The sequence below is a fragment of the Platalea leucorodia genome, assembly GCF_965183815.1.
Source record: "Platalea leucorodia genome assembly, chromosome: 11".
Taxonomy (NCBI): domain Eukaryota; kingdom Metazoa; phylum Chordata; class Aves; order Pelecaniformes; family Threskiornithidae; genus Platalea; species Platalea leucorodia.
Window position 1 is genome coordinate 24178705 of NC_138833.1, and position 19352 is coordinate 24198056.

At 47.5% G+C, this 19352-nt stretch overlaps 2 protein-coding genes across 4 annotated transcripts; both read left to right on the forward strand.

Moving 5' to 3' along the window:
• Nucleotides 1-1547: 1547 nt before the first annotated feature.
• LOC309596171 (E3 ubiquitin-protein ligase TRIM62-like) lies at nt 1548-8003 on the forward strand. The gene is made up of 6 exons (XM_082323996.1): nt 1548-2209; nt 2850-2945; nt 4007-4240; nt 4336-4358; nt 5350-5492; nt 6899-8003. The coding sequence occupies exons 1-6, from the start codon at nt 1574-1576 to the stop codon at nt 7387-7389; spliced, it is 1623 nt and encodes a 540-aa protein (XP_082180122.1). The 5' UTR covers nt 1548-1573; the 3' UTR covers nt 7390-8003.
• Nucleotides 8004-8658: 655 nt separating this feature from the next.
• LOC309596172 (E3 ubiquitin/ISG15 ligase TRIM25-like) lies at nt 8659-19125 on the forward strand. Of its 3 annotated transcripts, none has more exons than XM_082323998.1 (9): nt 8659-9663; nt 11733-11828; nt 12403-12636; nt 12751-12773; nt 13958-14094; nt 14558-14588; nt 14822-14838; nt 15672-15722; nt 16070-19125. In XM_082323998.1, exons 1-9 carry the CDS (start codon nt 9043-9045, stop codon nt 16114-16116), a joined length of 1257 nt encoding a protein of 418 aa, XP_082180124.1. In that variant the 5' UTR covers nt 8659-9042; the 3' UTR covers nt 16117-19125. The 3 variants fall into 3 exon arrangements, with proteins under 3 accessions (XP_082180124.1, XP_082180125.1, XP_082180123.1); XM_082323997.1 differs by having other exon boundaries at nt 8661-9663; nt 14822-14853; XM_082323999.1 differs by lacking the exon at nt 11733-11828 and having other exon boundaries at nt 8660-9663; nt 14822-14853.
• Nucleotides 19126-19352: the final 227 nt, after the last annotated feature.

A 19352-nucleotide genomic window follows, 5' to 3' on the forward strand; every position in this document is an offset into this window, starting at 1 on the left:
CCACAGGGAGCAAGCCCTTCTGCAGCCCTCAGGCTCCAAGCAGATCAGGTTTTGGGGTTGGGATGCATGCAGTAGCATGGCGGTCAGCTGGTACCACGTGCACTAAGGGCAGCATTTGCAAATGCAAGTTCTGCCATGCTGGAGGAGGTGGAAAGGGCAATGGAAAGCAGCAGTTTCGTGTGCTTTGGGGGAAAGCCAGCAAAGCCAGGTGAGCGCCGCATACAGTGTTAGTCACGTTTGAGACAACTGTGGGAACGGGATTAGCAGTAGTGAAGTGTGAAGCCACAAACCCCATGGAGAAGAGAAAAATAATGATAAAGGACACAGAGTGGTTTGGAACAAGAATAAGAAACATCACTTGGAAATTACAGCCAACATCTGAAACATCCCCATTCGGTGGGCCAAGGTCATAAGACAGCATTAGGGAGCAGATAATAGGCAGTAAGCTGAAAATGAGCTTGTGCTCCGATATGGAGGGAATAATTCTACCTACCCGCAAGCAGGTGCATCATGTCAGAGAGGACTGAGAGGCCAATACCATCAGGAAGAGATTTGTATGATGAATTCTTGTAAAATAACTAAAATAACTGTTGCTCCTCTGGGCATTTAGCCAAGTACGGAGTCCTTGCCTGGACAGCGGCTCAGGAGTCTCGCTTGGTTCAAGTAACACGTGTTTAACAAGCCCTTAGGAACCCAGGAGCAACCAGAGCAGGCCAATAACAGCAGCCTTTGCGAACACCACAGCCAGCAAGGTCTCTGCCCCAGGGGGCTCACAAGGACCATTTTTTGCTAGGACACTTACCGACAGGGTGCTTTGTGCCAACAGCACCTCAGAAGCTTCTCAAAAGCTTCTCAGAATAATGGGACAGAGAGAACAGAGAAATGAGTAGCTTTTAAAACAGTAAAAATAAGTTGCCTCCATCCTCCTCTATCCCCTGCTCCTGAAATGAAGGAGCCTTTAATTCCCTCCTGTTTCTAGGAGAAACGAAAGTCTAAGACTTAACAACTCTAAGGAGGAGAGGAGGGAGTAGCCCTGAGCAGAGCCCCCTTACAGCTCCGCGAGGAGCGCTGGCCCCTGGCATCCCCACCCGGCTGAAGGGCAGCAAGGGAAACTTGCCTTTTTCTTCCTGCTTTCTTCTCTGCACTCAAATATTGAGTATATAACCTGGGCAGTGCTGAAGCAGGGAAAAGGACCAGTGGACACAGGGACAGGCTTTAAGGATGGAGGATCACCAGATGTTGTCTCAAGAAATAGCTACAAGAGGACTGGGATAAAGAAAAGTTACACAGGGCGCAGACAGAAGCCTGGCCACCGGCCTCCCCGTTTCAGCAGGGGCAGGCTGTTTGCCGGGCTCCCCTTGCAGCAGCCGTGATCCCGGGGCCGGAGCTGCCTTTGTGGGTTTTGTTGGCTGCTAGGCGGAGGAGAGCGATGGCTTTTCCTCGCAAGGGGGAGGAGGCAGCAGCTCCCTGCCTGCAGAGCGAGCAAATGGAGCCTCGCCACCACTGCTTTCTGTTTCGTTTCCCACCAGTGCCCTCCCTCTGGCACTCAGCCCTGTATGGCAGCCCAGGCGGTATGGCCGAGCCGGGTGCTGTGGCCGGGCTGGAGGAGGACCTGACCTGTCCCATCTGCCTGGGCATTTACAGCAACCCCGTGTCCCTGAGCTGTGGTCACAGCTTCTGCAAGGAGTGCATCCAGGAGGCGTGCAGCCGCCGGCACGGCCTGCAGGGCCCTTTCAGCTGCCCGCTGTGCTGTGCCCAGGCAGACCTTCCTGTGGAGCTGCAGCCCAACGTCCAGCTCCGCAGCATAGTGCAGAAGTTTTTGGATGCTCCCACTCCTCAAGAGGAGGAAAAGCAGGAAGTGCAATGCGAAGAGAAGGGGGAAAGTTCGGGCCAGAAAGACGAGGCGATCCTGTGTGATTTCTGCCTTCAGGAGCCCCAGCCAGCCGTGAAGACCTGCCTGAGCTGCGAGGCCGCTCTGTGCCAAGCCCACCTGAGCAAGCACAGCACAAAGAGGCCCCTGAAAGACCATGTCCTGGTGGAGCCCTGTGATGCTCAGGTTTTGGCTGAGAGGAGATGCTCCCAGCACGGCAAACTGCTGGAGTGCTACTGCAAGACAGACTCAGTCTGCATCTGCACGCTGTGCTGCATCACCGGCTCCCACAAGAACCACAAGATCACCACTTTGGAGGTGGCTTTTGACCAAGCGCAGGTAAGAGGCTGCCAGGACAGCGGCCAGGGCATGGATTGCACTAGGAAAACCACAGGGGTCTGTGGTACGGAGGGCTGCCCGCAGCACAAGGATGAAACATCTCCTGAATTTCACATCTGCGGACTCAGGATGGGGCTAAATCTCCATCTTGGGATATTGGGCTTTTATTCCTAGTCTTGCCCCAGATTCCCTCTGGGCTTGCTCCTCGGGATATAAAACAAGATGTTATAAACACTTTCTTCCCATCCTGAGGGGCCAAACTGGTGGGACCCAGTGCTTGTGGCTACGCTTTCAGTCCTTGGTGCACTTTCAAGCCAGAAGATCAGCCTGAGCTGCATTTATGCAAAGAAAATTAATGACAGAGTAACAGAAAGGAAGCTATTGGCACTGAAAGTGTGCGTGTGTGTGTGGCTATTGCACATGAACAGTTTTTGGTTTCAAAATGTCTTTCCCATGCTCATAATTGTGGTATTTGTTCAGGGATAAAATCTTCCAGTAAACTTTAATGTATTGATTTGTCCCGAGAGCATGCAGTAAACAAACTTTTTGCAGGTCTAGCTTAACCCGCTTCCACAAAAATGCTGATCTCGTGCACCTATGTCGGTCCTATCCTGGTATCTCTCTCCGGTTATTTTTATAGAGTGTTTTTCATGAAACTCTGAAAAAAGTGAAAACACTCGAAGATGCACTGAATCAAAGGATAGAAAACCTGCTGAAACAAGAGGAGGAAGTAAAGGTTTGTTCCAAGGTCCCATATCACTTCGGGGATGGTTGCATGCTGGTAGCTGATGAGATAAGGTTTTCTTTTGCCCTTGCCCAGATCATGGATTCCGAAGCTTTTTTAGTTCCTGGGTGTTTTCTCAGGTATTTTCTAGGATTCTTCTTTGAGGGAGGATGATGAACAACTTTCTTATCACTCTGAGAAAAACATTCTTAGTTTCTAAAGGACCTTTGAGCTTGAAAGTTGCTGTTAAGTCCATGCCTCCTGATTGGTGGGTGGTGGTTGGCTTTTTTTTTTTCCCCACCTTATTCAATTTGCAGAGTATAAAATATTTATGGAAAAGATACAGACCATGTTACAGTGATTTTATTCCTCTTTACAACAAGAAAATCCTTTAGGTTAGCCTGTGGTCCTAAGCAGTTGGTAGGAATGAGGTTAAAAGATTGCCCCAAAGTGTCTGGTTTTTGCTCCCAGCATGCAAATACAAGCTCTGAAAGAGCAGAGAATTCAATGCAGGTATCCAAATCCTAGTTCATTCTGCTTAGGCAGAATTGGCATTTGCCGTCCTCCACCAGTAAAAGTGACGAGACTAGAAGTCCTGGCACTGGGCAAAGGAAATGTTCCCTTCTAGTCTGAAGAGAAAACTGTACCTGTTGGCAGTGTCCCGTCTAGCAGCGTAGCTGCTTTCGAGCACTGAAAGAAGCTTGGTGGAGGCAGGAAGCAGAGAAACTGCTTTTCCTCACCCATCCTTAAAAGGACCAAAGTCAATGTACCTGCAGAAAAATACCAGTGCAGAATAAGGAAATACATGCATAGTGGAAAGCCTTCAGCAAGCATCGTGCAAGAAGCACTACTTTTTCATCTTTTTCTGGTCAGGTGCCAGATGCTGGGGAAGGCTACTTATGTCACTTGGCCTTTCTGCTGTCAGTGGGACATCTTGGTTTGTTGTCATATGGAGAGGCACTACGTAGTTACTTCTCTCAGCCCAGAAAATAACAGGCTCTTTTCTGAGTGAGAGTTAGTGTGGAAAACATAAGATTCAGTCCCTAACAGCTTTGGAAGTGTTTTCTTAATAGACTAAGGAGAGCCTGTGCAGGAATCAGCTGGAGAGCCTCTTCAAAGAGATGCATCTGCAGCTAGATAACAAAAAAGAAGAGGTCCTGAAAGCTCTCAGTTGCAACAAGGAGCAACAGCTTTCTCAGATTCAGATGCAGATAGAAAAACAAAAAGAGGCGAAGGATGCAGCCAGCCGTGAACTACAGGAGCTGGAGGCTCTGAGAGATCAGAAAGACCCACTTCTTTTCACCAAGGTACCTAACAGCATCTCCCTTCCCAGAGATACTCAGCTCTTGGGCTGGCCTTTGCCTGCACTATGCTGATTCTACTTTCAAAATGTCTTTTACAGGCTTTTGCAGTGATTGAAGCCAGGTAAGCTCTTCCTGAGGTGGTCTGCTATTGCATTACACATTGCTTCAGGTGACTGATAGTCCAGCGGTGCGGGTCTGCTAGCCCAGCCTGCATGCACTGCAGGCCCACCGCTCCCTGGGCTCCCCCGGCTGCTCCTTAGCCACGCTGACTGCACACTCTGACCCTGGCTTCGTCAGAGACCTGGAGAAGCCCCAGAGTATTAACAGAGGTCATGTGTGACTCTTCATATACAACATGGCTTATTTTTCTGTACCCTCTGTACCTTGAGCCCATTCTGAGGGCAATTCCTGAATATTTAGGTCCCTGGGTGAGCTTGCAAAGGACAGATCAGCTTAGATATCCTGAGTTGTCCTCCAGTTTGCATTGCCTTCTGCTTGTAAGAAGCAAACGCGGCAGGAGCCAAAACATGCAGTGAAGTCATGAGTCTACAAAGGTCACAGCTTTTCTCTTGAGTCGTTCTGCCAGTGCCTGCCCAACGCTGTTCCCCCCCCACAGCCCACCGCTGCGTGCACGCAGGCTCCCCCAGCCCGGCCTTTCCCCAGCCCTGCCTTTCAGGTGCAGCAGCTGACCCTTGGCTGTGATAACGCAGCACTTCTCGTTCGCTGTCCCAGCATCCCAGCGGCTGCCCCTGGCACCTCCTTAGCTCCTGCTGCGGGAACTTGAGGACTGTAACCGTGAACATGACGCTAGCGTCTGTCCTGGCAAAAGCTGGGGCTGAGGTGCCTGAGACAAGGTCGTCTGGGGACAGATATTGTCCATGGAGTGAACTTCGTCCTAACGATGTTGAAGAGATTTGGGGTTCTGGGAAAAGACCGGTCAGAGGGGGAGTCCCCGGTAAAGCTGCAGAGGGAGGGGAGGACAGAAGCTGCTTTCCGTGTCTCCCATCGAGGCTGGGTGTGGAGTGCGGGATGCAGTTGTTGGCTCAGGGGTGGGCTTGGTGATGGTTTTCTGATGACTTGCTGCTCTTCTGATGTCTTTCTGCACGTTTCAGGAAACACGAGCCAGTTCCTAAGAAAGATCGTGTAAAACTGCCAACGCCACCCATTATTCTGGGTGAATTCACAACAGACAGTACTCTAAGGCTTTTCCAGCAATTCCTCTCAGACATGCAGTCCTTATTTAAAGCACCACCTGGTAAGTGACCATTTCACTACGTGACAAGCAAGACAGAGAAGCTAGCAAAACATATTTAAGGAAGGACTGTAATAAGACACCAAGTACATCAAGTACCTCTAGAAGGACTGATTACTAACATTGTATTTGATTATTTTTACATATGTGTACCTAAAAGGGTGCTTGTCCTGGGCTTCAGCGCTTTGGGACATGCCTTGAATACACCCTGTTAAAATGGGCTCTGGGTAAAGAGGTGTGGATGCCCTAGGAGTTTTCTGGGAGGATTAAGAGAAGAGAATAGCAGCACCTCTTCTGCCTGTAGCATCACTTTGATGCAAAGCACGGGGAAAGCTGAGAACTCATCACAGCAGTGGCAGGTGGAGTTTGTCTTATGATGTAAATAATCTACTCTTTCTATGTAAATAATTCTACTCTTTTGTAATGTTTTGTAAGATCAGTCTACAGCCCTGGTGCTGTGTGCAGTGGGACGCTTGTCCAACTGAATCGAAAAAATTAGGGCTCCGTTGTTATTGCTTTCTTGATGGTGCTTGAGCCCTTGCTGACAGTGAGCCTGGGGTCAAGACTGAGAGACAGCTGGGGTGGGGAGGCTCTGCCCAGCGCGTGTGCGACTGCGCGATGTGCACACCTAACTGGCCACCATGGCACAGCCTTGGGTACGCCGAGAAGCACACCATGCTCATGGCCGCTCCTGAGCTCAGTCTCTACCATCCCTGTAAGCATAGTCCAGACCTATTCTGGCTAGAAAGCCTCAATCCAAGTTTTCCTAATTATCTATGCCATCTGAACAATTTTGGTTAGTTGCCTAAGTCACTGCCACTGTTTCAGTCTCTTGAAGGAGTAACTTCAAGAGCAGAAAATGCCACAATATTGAAATGCATTACCTGCAAGAGAAGGTCTGAAAAAAACCATTCTGCAAATTCCTACGTGTAGAATTAACTTCTTGTGACTGGTCATGCTAGGAAGTTTTGAGAGTTCTAGAAAATAACTTTAAATGATCCTAAGCAAATAAGCTTTTATAAAATGGCTGTGCTACTGTTCATACATTTCTTGTACATGGAAGTTAATCTGGGGAGTTTTTAAAAATGCCTAGTGAAGCTCTGCAGGACAATGACGGAAAACGAAAATCTAAGGGTTGCTGTAGTTGGAAACAAAACCCAAAAAGACACTTTAAAATTGTGAAAGAGCAGCATTTCTTGAAATGTGATACCAACCCCCTTTAGAATTACATAGGAGCAGCTAAGAGAGGTGCAGAAGGTGTTTCAGTTAACATGTACTTTTAATGACTTGGGTAGCTTGCACTCGGATAGGATGACTTGGATTGGGAAATCCAGCTTTCAGCAGTGGGGCTGTATGCAAATGTGCACAGTTATCTGTCAACCATAATGTGTTGTTTTTTCTTTCTATAGTTCATGAACATCTGACTTCTTCAGTGTGGCAAAGAGGTGATTTGGCTTACAGTGGCAATGAAGTCATTGGAGGCTCATTCAGTTCTTACCCGCCTGGGTTCTTAAATACAGGCAGTGCCATCCCACACTTGCAGAGCGACCAGAGCTTCTCGGAGGGCTGTCACTTCTGGGAGGTGGACATCAGCAATGCGAGGTGCTGGAAGCTCGGAACCATTCATCCCAAATTTGAGTGCTACCTGCAAATGCCTCGTGATTACCTCTGTATGTTCCTAGATCAAACAATGATCACAGTAAAGGTCTTTCCTGAAGGCCTCAAAGTGGTTAGGGTAGAGCTAAACTGCGAAAGAAATACACTGTCATTTTATAAAGTGTCTGCCAAGGATGGAGATGCTGCTAAGAGCCTCAGTCTTATAGAGACATTAAGCATCCCTTCAAACTATCCTGCCCATGCTACCTTCGGCGTGTCTCGCGGCCGTTTGAAGCTCCTGTAGTGATGTGGGGACAAGGTGCTCTTTTGTATTTCCAGGCCTAGGTATCGGGACTGCTGCTGCATGGAGGCTGTGCTAAGCTGGCATATTAGAAATGGGATTTTGGGCTGCTGTGACAGCTCATCTGTGTGAGGGCAAGGCCTCTGTGGGGTATATCACAGCACACTGCCACTTACTGCAAGAGCTCCTATCTTATTTGTTCTGTAAATCACAATAGAAATACCATTAAGTTGTGCTTTTTTGCTGGGCTGTATCAAATGCTATGTTAGCTGCATGTTATTGAAGTAACTTAGTTTGCAAAACTCTATGTCAATTTAGTTTACAAAAAACATGACAGCACAACGTTAACTGCTATAGAACTAAGTAGCCGCAATGCTGATCTGTGCTCTAATGCATCAGCTTTTACCTCTGCCCATCCTGCACAACCTAAGCCATCCATTGCAGAAGCAAAGCTGGCCTGGGAAGCAAGTAGAGTCAAGGTGGGAAGACACCTGACTCCCCTTGCTCTCTGCTGCTGTCCTCCCCTGTGAGCTCTCTGATAGATCACTTACCTACTTCTTGCCTCAGTTTTAATTTTCTCCTCACCTATGGAAAAATTTCACAGCAAAGGGAGTAATAAAGAGGAAAACTCCTGTGCCTTTAGTCTGTGCTATATGGGGCCTGGATTAGTTCGTTCTTATGATTGTCCAAATACCTCGCAGAGGAAGAGATGATATTCCTGCCTGTGGTTCTGCTGCCTTCAGACAGAGCCATGGTATTTGCAAGAAGATGTCCAGGCAGGAGCTCTCCACCCCAGCGGGGACAGTGAAGGACCTTGAGGGACACTACAGTTTTGCATATGCTAAAAGAAATCCTTGTTCAGTCTTAGAAGAAAGTGGCTGTGTTTAGTCTTTTGCATTCTATACACCAAAATGATACGGAAAACCATGCAGGCAGTGTTGATTCTCCCAAACGCACCTGCAGTGGCTGCTGCTCTGCCTGGTCCCAGGTGGTACGGGTGCAAAGCGAGGTAAGCAAGGCTCGTGGCACAGTACAGGGATATTCCTATCCTAGAGTGCCTTTCCAGGAGCCTTTACCAGCCCCTGTTTCCCTGTCACCTGGCTGCAGGTAGGACACCAGCCTCAACAAATCCCAGTAAAACTTTCCCCTGGGTTCTCCCCTTTTTACCCTTAGGGGAGCATCTCTAACTGTTGTGGAGAAGAACCAGACAAAGCAGAGGGAATTCCTGGCTTACCCCAGCCAGGCTCATACTCTTCTCACCCATGATTTATCTCTGATTTGCTGCCCCTGGCATGGGATTGAGGATTTTTCTGGGAGAGCAGAGGGCTGTAGGAGAATTGTCCATCTCGTGCCCTGCATGCGAGTGCCTCCCCAGCACCCCCTGCTCCCACCAGCCTGCTGGGGGCTCACACACGGAGCGATGCTGCCTGAGACCACGCAGCAACTGAGGGCAAACGTCTAAAAGTGGCTGCTGTGGTTTACAAGAGCTGTTTGCGGGTGGAGCCCAAGATGGGGAGCATATCTCTGCCGGCCTGTCATGGGGCGGAGAGGAAGGACTTGCAGCCTCTGGGCTGGGTCTCCAACCGGGGCACAGTGCCAAGGAAGTCCTTTTAGTTTCGTCTCTCGCCGACTGGCTAACACGCCATTTCTGCAGCCATGGCAAAAGCTAAGGAAGAATCTGGAGGGGCTGCCAGCCTGGAGGATGAACTCAGCTGTCCCATCTGCCTGTGTGTGTACAGGAACCCAGTGTCGCTGAGCTGTGGTCACAGCTTCTGCAAGCAGTGCATCCAGAAGGCGCTTGGTGCCCAGCAGCAATCCAAGGCCCCTTACTCCTGCCCCATGTGCAAGCTCCAGCTGGGGCCCATCCTGGAGCTGCAGAAGAATTTCCAGCTGTGCAGCATCGTGGAGGCATTTCTGGCCACCACTTCCAAAGGACAACAGGGCAAGGGCTCTGCAGAGGGGAAGAAGGAGGCGGTTCCCTGTGACTTCTGCCTGGGTTGGCCTGAGCCAGCGGTGAAAACCTGCCTGATCTGCAACGCATCTTTGTGCCAGGCCCATCTGAACAAACACAATGCCAAGGCTTCCCAGCAGGAGCACGTCCTGGTGGAGGTGGGCACAGGCAGCGTGGCGGAGGAGAGGATGTGCCTGGAGCACGGCAGGCTGCTGGAGTGCTACTGCCAGGATGAGGGGCAGTACATCTGCGTGCTCTGCTCTATTGTGGGATGCCACAAGGGCCACAGCATCATCACGCTGAAGGAGGCACATGACAAACAGCTGGTAAGGGGCTCTCCTCTCCCCACTGCCCCTGCAGGGTTTGCTCCAAACTCCTGACCTGGAGGAAGGGGGGAAGCCGCAAGAGGCGTGGTAAAGCTTTCACTGGGGCATGGGGACGGGGGGCGAGGGCAGGCAGGCAGCAGCTCAGGGAATGGGGACGGGGGGCGAGGGCAGGCAGGCAGCAGCTCAGGGAATGGGGACGGGGGGCGAGGGCAGGCAGGCAGCAGCTCAGGGAATGGGGACGGGGGGTGAGGGCAGGCAGGCAGCAGCTCGGGGGATTTCATGTCTGCCCCAGCGGGGACTGGTATGTTGTGCTGGAATTTGCTTTTCATTTCCTCCTTTGTGTTGCCAAAGCAACCTGGCAGGCTAAGCAGAGGGAGGAGAGCAGAGAAAGGTGTTTGGGGCTGGCCGGGGCACGGGTGGGTAAATACTGTAGTGTGTGTTGACGTGGATGTGTGGGAGAGCAAGCGAGAGGCAGGCGCAGGGCTCCACTGTCCCTTGCCACTGAAGCGCATGCCCATCCTATGCAGCCCCAGGCAACTGCAGACTGCCACTGACAAGTGTATTCCTGGCTGGGATTAAGAAGTATTCCCACAGGGATTAAGTTCCTCCACAGAGCCTTGGGGACCCTACCACTGCTGAACGTTGGGTTGGGAAACAGGTTTTCCCACTGAAGGCCCTTCCCTCTGGCTCCCGCCTCCCTCTGCCCTAAGTTTTGCCGAGGCAGCGTCCCAGCGGGCACAGAGACATGGAGCCTCCATGTCCCTGCCTTTGTGCCCATCTGCCGTCCTTGATATGCTCCAGAATCAGCTGAGACGGAGGAGATAAAATGCATTTGCTATGCTCACTCACTGGCTTGCATTTGAAATTTCTGGGCTCAGTTTAGAGCCCAAGAAAAACAGCCTGCAGCAACCCCGTGCATGGGCAGGAAACGCCTAGCTCGCTCTGGACCTCAGGACAGGTCACAGCCTCCTCGGGAATTAGCAGGAAGCATCCTTTGCAGTTATACATATCGCAAACTAACTTTCTCCCCCAAGTTACATATAAAAAATTCAGGGCTGCCAAACAGAAGCGGGCTGTGTAGGAAAGTCACCATTTCCTTCATCCCTGGAGCTGGTAAAGGAGCAACACTGCCCTGTCTATGAGGAAGCCACCTCCATGGCTAAGCTGAGATCTCAGCTGCATACTCCTCTTGTTTTTTTTTTAAACTCCCCAGGATAGCCAGGGAATCAGGAATGCAGCTCTTCAGGAGGAATTATAAAAGGGTTTTGGTGCAAGGAACCTTAGTCACATTCGATTATTTCTCTTTTAATTTTCCAAAAATTAAAACTTTCCAGCTGTGACAACTATCTCATGGAAAACCTAAGCTTTCTGGCATCATTTTTATTAAAGAAATGGGAATCTGGCAGCTGTGTCTGCTGTGGCCATTCATGGGTGCTCGAGGTGTGAAAACACTGCTGGAGGCAGCGAGGAGCAACCAGAACCATTCAGACCCTGCCTAATCCCTGAAGAACGAGGTTTAATGTCCCCTCTGAAATGTGTTATCATGCAGTATAACCACACTCAATGATCGTGGTAGCCGTTAAAATAAACAGCTGGGTGAGTAAATACCGCTGTTTCGCTGCTCTTCAGAAAAGACGATTGCTTATTACCTTACCCTCAGATCCCACAGCTGCTGACAGATGTGAAAACTAAGGATTTGGATCACATTAGGCACATGTGAAGATTCTGGCAGGAACAGACCTTTAATGGATACAGTGAGATTTATTCATTTAAAGTGAAATTTACTTATTCAAAGGGAAAGTTGTTTATTAACCTACCACATACAAAGTTACACATATATAAAAATTAAACATTGACTTGAAAGATTTCAAGATCATATCAATTTTCCGCTATGCCCTGTCTTTATGAGGAGGCAAGTGAACGCAGTTTATCATAGAACTCACTGGTGAAAGCGGGCAGGTATAAGGCGCCCGTGCCATTTCACCAGCTCCACAAACTGCCAGTCTGGTTTAAAGCTACCCGTGCTGCTTTCATGCTATGAAGTTCAATGCTGTCTTTCCTTCTGCTAGGGTGAACTCTCGGACATCGTGACATGGCTGCAGGAATGTAAAAGTGCTTTAGCTACCGCCCTAGAAAAACTTCAGAAAAGCGAGAATCAGCTCAAGGTTGGCACCCAGATTGTCGCTAATTCAGAGCATCTTTCCTCTACAATTTCTAAGAAATTATGGCAACTATACTCTTAGAAGCAGATGACTAGAAAGAGATATAGTGCAAAGCAGGGAAAACACTGGTGTAAGAAACTGCCAGAAGCCAAGCTGTCGCACAGCCTCCCAGCCTCCCTCCACAGGAGGAACCAGCTGGGACACTCCACCATTTATTGTGGTTGCACGGACCAGGTTGCAGGACTGGCAGACCACAGATTGTACATATCATTACATATTTTTAAAGTTTTCTATCATCTGTTAAATAAAAGAAGAACAATTTGAGTCTACAAGTGGGATTTTCAGTGTGTACCGATACAGTTCTCACATTGCTAGCTGAATTTTATCTGATTTTGTTACTATGGCACAATAATTTTCATAACCCTCTGTTTAATCAGATATTCTAAGTGAATGCTTATTGTCCACTTCCTTCTAAAGCCAGTGCAAAGGATAGATACAATCCTAATTAACGAACAGAGACACTAAGCTGGTGTTGGGTTCCTGAGCCAGCGCACCATTTTCTTATCTGTTCATTTAGACCAATACAAAAACAGTGACTTCTCAGCTGCAAAAGCTGTTTGAAGAGATGAAGACAGAGCTGATTCAGAAAGAGAAGAAGATCCTGAGTGACATTCAATCCAATGAGAAAAAACAACTGGCAGACATTACCAAAGCGCAGAAGGAAATGGAAGAGAGGAGAGATGAGGCTGCACAGCATCTTCAGTCTTTGCAGAAGATGAGAGAGCAACCAGACACTTTCATCTTCTTCAAAGTAAGCAGCGGTATTCTGTCTGGTTCATGAATATGCCTGTTTCTCAGCCAGCCACCCTTTCTGGAAATCACACTAACAATGTTTTTCCTTTTTTTTTGGCTATCCTATTTGTAGGAATTTAAACTGGCCATGGACAGGTATGTTCTACCTGAAAACACTTTTTCTTCTTTGAAAAAATATGGTGTTGATAACTGGGATCAAACCCCACTGCCTGTGCCCCTCTGTCCCGGCACCCTACGCTGCAAAGCTGCTCCCTATCCCAGCCGAGCCAGAGGGCACCACGTCCGCACAATTAACGAGGATGGAGAGAGATCTGCCTGCCATTCCAGTGGTCCCTTTAAGTTTCGGTTTCCTTGGCAGCTACATGGTTGCTGGATTCTGATGAAAACCACTGCTTTTATGACAAAAAAACGTTTTTATCAGAGATGAAGCCCATAGGGTTCAGTTTACAGCAACACTCTCTTGGATGCATATTGGTGACACTCCTGCACGTAAGTCCCAGTGAACAGCCTTTGGCTGCAGAGGTAACTGGCTCATTTCCCACTGATTTTGGCTTCTGCTTGTGGACAAGCTTAATAGCTAGACAGATTTACTATCCCTTCTCTTGCAAGTGATACATTTAATTTATAACTTATCATTTCCTAATTGATGCCTGGGTATCAGCTGTAATTCAATGGGGTAAAACCACACCAACGGTAAGTTACAGATCCACAAGAGATTTTGCTGCAGCACTAAACTCCCCAGCCGCATGAAGGGCTAGCTCAAATATCTAGCTGGATTTTAAGATGTCACCTCTGTAACTTGTACAAATTAAAGCTGAGTTCGAACTTGGATTGTAAGGATAACTTTGAATCACCGTGTACCCAGGGGCTGTGCTGGCAGCAGCACAGTCCATTACTCACAGCTGTGCTGCAAGTCAAAATCTAGCCTGTGAGATCAAAGTCGTGTTCCAGAAGCCTGGACACCATTTAATATGTTTGGCATTTTCTTTCCATCATGATGGCGGTTGTGCTAGAACAGTAAAAGTCTGCCTGCAGCAGGCCAAAGCACTGTTCGCACAAGGGTATTAGCAAAACGCCTCCCCCTGTCTCATTTTCAACATTTCAGTGTCCCCATCCAGGTTTGGTAAGCAAAAAGCATTGCCAGGTAAGTAACAATATATAACAGCTGCAACTCACTTAACCTTATCAGAGAGCTGTTCACCTAATACTTCATGTTGCCAAAGCACCCTGCTCTTTGTAGAGTCCTTCCAAACACAGCAGTTTGTTAACTTTCTAAAGCTAAACAGCTTTCCTTGCTGAAATGACTGCCTGCGCCCTAGGATTGTGAGTCAGAATTTCGGCGTCAGCGGGATGGACGTGGTGGTAGTGCAGCTGGATCAGCCCAGGATCGACTGCTACCGACGCCTGACGCGGGACTTCGTGAGTCGCCTGGGCTCGCTGCTGCAAGACGTGCACAGTGAGTGATCTGCCCCGACCCGCCGGCCACGCACCCCTGACCCCCAGCAGAAAACAGCAAGCCGTGGGGTTCAGTGAGCCGGGCTGATGGCCACCGAATGCTGGCTCCTTTATACGGCGTGTGTGGGGCCTTGAGGTGCTGATGAGGATTTGGATGGGATCTTGGGGTGTTGGAGAGAGGAGGGCGATGGGGGCAGAAAGACTGTTGCTGCGGATAACAAGGAAGAGGTCTGCTCCTAACCAGTGTAAGGCCAGATTCTCCTCCATCTGATGTGGTCTCCTGCTCCCACCTACCTCCCAAGTCTTTGGGTGCTCAATCATGCTTTCGAGAAACGTCCTCTTCATTTGCCCACCCCCATCCCCACCGAGTTTATCCCCATCCATGAGATCCAGGGGCACAGTACCAAGTCCCAAACTTGAATGCATTGCCAGCTCTGTAAAATATTCTTCTCCATCTTTCTTAGGTGAACTCACCGACCAAATTAAGTGGAGCAGGTAAATCCTTTACTTACAAATGTTCCCTGCAAATTTCTCCAACAGTTGTTCATTTAAGGACTGTGTGTCCTGTGCTCCTCTGCTTTGCTTTCAAGGAGAGCCAAGCAGAGTCTAGAAGGCTGTCCTTCATCTCAAAAGAGGGGGCCAGATCTATTCACGTCTCTTAGTTTGTTATTAAGAAGATGTGATTCGTGTTTTATGAGACACTAACATTCAACACTGTTTCTTTACAGCGGGGCTTCAGATACTGGTACGTCTTCAAACTGTAAGTGTTCAAAAACACTAGTTATTCCTCAGGACTCTGGCCTGGGTCCGTGAGTCTTGCAGAGAAAATCTCTCACCTAAAAATGTGAACAGCATTTTGTTGCATGCCTCTCCTCTCCTTGCCAGAGGTGAGACGAGCAGGAGGGCAGCCTCAGGGCACAGTTCTCAAACCCTGCAGTGGGCAGAAATCTCCGGGAACTCACTGGAGAAACCATTTGTCTTCAGCCTGAGGGAGAGACTGGGTTTGCTTCAGTACGGAGTGAAGTCTGAGCCTGCTCCAAGGCCAGACCTGAGCAGGAGCTGGAGCAAACCCAGTGCCTGAAAGCATTCCCAGAGAAATCCAAATGCTGCAGGAGATATTAAATCTGCAAACAGTATTTCTCTTCAGATAGCAGTAGTCCAATGCTCAAATAGATTTCTGCTAGGTACAGTGGTGCATCTTTTCTACAAGCTTTTTTGAAGACTTATTTAGAAGTTACTTAGAAACTTATTTAGAAGTTATTGGAAAGATTTTTTTATATTTTTTAATTGCTGCAACTAAAGTTCAGTTTGCAAACAAGTTTTTCTTAATTATAAATTCAAAATAAAATCCTACTTTCTTCACCACTTTTTAATTTTTGGAGGGGAAAAATATTCTCTTCTGATGAGCATTTCTTAGCAACAGCTTAATGGTAAAATTTTACTTCGGAAGGGATGTGTTTGAGAACAGCTGTTCAATGCGGGGGTTGAGGACAAGGTAGTCTTGCCCTAAATGCAAACATATTTGTTTTACCAGATGCATTTGAAAAAACAGAAAAAAATCCTGTTTTCTTTTTTCAGTAATTCACGTAGCTGATGATGGATGGAGAGCACAAGAGGCATGCAGTGCAGGTAAGCGATTAAATGGAGTTTTAATTACACAGCACAGCTTAACAATACAGTTGCATTCATTTAACATAATGCCAGCCTCAAATCTAGAGGTATATTTTTAATTCAGTGTATGTGGCCATTTATTTGTCTTGTGAGCTCAGTCTCCTACAGATATATTAATGTCTGTGTTCTATACAGAACCAGACAGTTACTCAAAACAGGGGAGGGAGAAGAAATATTTTTTTCTGAGGCAATGCAAAGGTGTGCTTGGAAGCAACTTGTCAAATATGTTATTAACATAGCAATAAAATATTACTTTATTATTACACTAAGTGAGGCTTTTCTATCTATCTTGTGTATTCCTACAGCACTAAACCAATGGAAAAGCTCAGCGCGCTTCAAGTGGCAGATGTGAACAAAGGGTATGGTCCACATATGCCCAGAAGTAAGGGAGAGATGAAAAAAGAAGTCAGAACTGAGATGGAAAGAAAAAGTTAAACATTGTCAAAAATGTCCTTTAGTAACAGGGCCCTGCCAAGTGCCTTGACTTCCCCTGCATACCTGCTATTAAAAGCAATTCTGTAGCATTTGCCAATTTAGAAAAGAAGTGCTAAGAGTGAACACGAACATAAGAAAATCTCCAGCTGCTGCTGGCTTCCAAACTGTGGACTATATCATCTCATGGTGCTAATGATACTTGTGTATTATTAATTGTGGTGACTATGTTGTCGTTATGTGGTTGGGTAACAAAACAAATGGCTATACATACAGCTAAGCAAGGCTGGCTGATATCATACCATCACCAGGAATTAATTGTTGAGAGCATCGTTTGTGGATGGCTGCAGTAGAAGGCTGTTCAGGACCATGCCACAGATTTGGATTATCATATTTAACACAAGCGATCTTTGTAGCAAAGAATGAACTATCTTTGTATGAAACCAGCTTAGTCAGCCTCTAAGCCACGCTTTAACACTTCTCCTACAGAGTGCTCGGAGAGTCATGCAAAATACCACGATCAGCAGTGTACAAAGATGCTTTACTGGCCACGTGTCCATGTGTACAGATGTTCTCTAATGATCAAGCACATGCTCTACTTTCCAGATGTAGCCATTGTTGCACATGTCAGCTCCACAAAGGGATTTCACGGGCACTGCCAGGCAGATACGCTTACTCTTTGTTCCTGTAGGCTGCTCTGTGTCTTGCTGTGGTTCAGATCCAACACGTAGGTTCATAACCTGGGTGTTTCTTCTCCAAATGATAAAAATATTCTACTGCAAAGCAGGGTTGCGAACAGAAACATTTTTAAGAAATAAAGGCTAAAGTTCTGGGTGCTTCTATATAAATTAGGATTCATGGCTACAACTCTATTCTGTCACTTAGGATAATCAACATATACCTAATTGCAGGGATCAAAACCAATAAACTCAGCAAAATCCATCTTGGATTTAGAGGAACGTCTCCCTTCATGGTTTAAACGGACTCACCAAGCTGTAATGGATCCGCAGCCCTTGCTCTGCTGCACACATCAATTGTCAGCATAACAGAAAGTGCGTGGCCAAATTTTGGGAGCTCAGCAGTAGCTCAAGGTGACTTTGCCAATATTTCCTACTGCTCGAAGCCAGCGAGACACGAAGGACAGCTGCTCTCAGCCACTCAAGTGAGGCAAAAGAAATGAGCCTGTCCTTTGGCACTTTTATTACCTGGGCTTCTCTCTGGCTGCCAGGTAGTTATTGCTGTCGCCCCGGGTGAAGGAGCCATGACCAGCCAATGCAGTTCAGTGCCACTGCTGCAGACAGCAAGTTCCTGCACTGCTGCAAATCACTACAGAGAGCGAGAGACCTACTAAGCACGGGTTTTTAAGTCGCTCCCTCCCCCCCATCTCACAGCGCATCCTACGCTGACGAAACGTCAGCACCTCTGTAGCCCCTCCTGAAACAACAATTTAGCATTTCCGCAGCGAAACCCGTGTTACAAACGTATTCCCGTGCCTCCAGCCGCAGGCTGCCACCGGAGAACCAGAGCACCGCTCTCCCCCTCGCCAGCAGAGGGAAAGGGCATCTGGCAGCAGGGTGCTGCGCAATTCCTGCGCTCCCCGGCAGCTGCCCCCACCAGCATGTTTCTGGGTACATGGCTACCCCCTTTTCTGCAAGCAATTCGCATTTTTTTAACAACATTTCTGACAGTCTTGGAGAAGCCATGCTGATATTTTCTTTCCCCAGGGAGGATGAGGTACCGACTTCACCTTTCCTCCAATGCCAGCCGTCAGCTCCCTGAGCCTCTGAGCCCCTGCCAGAATTGCCTGTGGCCCGTTTCCAGAGGGGTCCTCCCAGTTCTCACGGAGTCACATTCACAAGAGGCTTTCAGAAGGGCTGGGAGCTGTTGAGAAGCGAGTATGCCTGCAGCAGGCTGGGTACAGGCCATTCGTGCTTTAAGGAAGAGCTCCTCAGCCCTCACTAGACAGTTGTAACGCTGCCTTTGAAGAACTGATCACAGATACTTAATACATTATCACACTAAGATTAAAGTACCTAGGATAACTAAAACCCGGGACCAATGGGACTTATTGACCAAGACAATAATTGTCTGGATGGAACTTGCCTAGCATCTAATTTGGAGGGAAAAGTGCACGTAGCTCTTCACTGCTAGGCTTATTGGACTCGAATTTGTGGCTGATGTAAACACTTGCCAAAATGGAGCAGAAGAAGGTGACTCTATTGTAAGCAAAATTCATGTGATTCAGGAGATAAGGACTTCATAATTGCTGCTATATGGCAAAAGCAAAGGATTTAATTTCAAGTAGATTGGAAAAAATATAATTTTTAATACTGCTGCAGGCTCACAAAGCTCTTGGATGAAAATTAATATCTAGGAGGTAGATTTTCTGAGTTAGATACTAAGCTGATGGTGCAGTTTACCTCCCCCATACATTTGTCTGCTGTAGTATTAGCAAAGATAGACTCCTCTGAATTTGAGACTTGTCGTATTTTTAGTATTCCATGCATTAGCCTTGAGGAAGCAAAAAGAGGTGAAAGACTAGATTAAAGCAATGTAAGAAAATACACTGGAGTCCAGCACTTATTTAACTCAGCCTTCTAGCCCACAACAACACTCTGAAAATATTAACACATAATTAGTTTTTTGACTCTAGGAGACAATATTGGACCGCGGCATACACTGAGAGTGTAGCAATTCTGCACAGATATTTGAGCAGAACACTCTTTCTTGATAGCAATATAATTGTGAGATACATAGTCCTGAGATATGGACAGAGCTTATTGCTTGTTGATATCTTTATGGCTTAAGTATTTTGATTACCTAAGGGCCCTGATTCATTGCATCTTTCATTATTTATTATGCTCTTTTCCCTCCACCCACTTCATTTTTACTTGGCATTTTTCTCATCCTTGATGGAAACCTTTAGAGGGGAGGAGAGAAAAGTAGCTGATTTTGTGGCTCTTTTTTCGCTTTTGCCAAGCATTGCACCATGCACGAATTTATAATCAAATGCATAAATAAAATGCATTTCAAAAGCTAGGACAGGCCTCTTTCTGTTACTTAGTCTGATGGGATTTCTAAATAAGCCAGACACACCGCATCTGGACAAGCTGCCTGCATGGGGAGGCAGGTTTGTACGAGCTCCGATACGCAGAC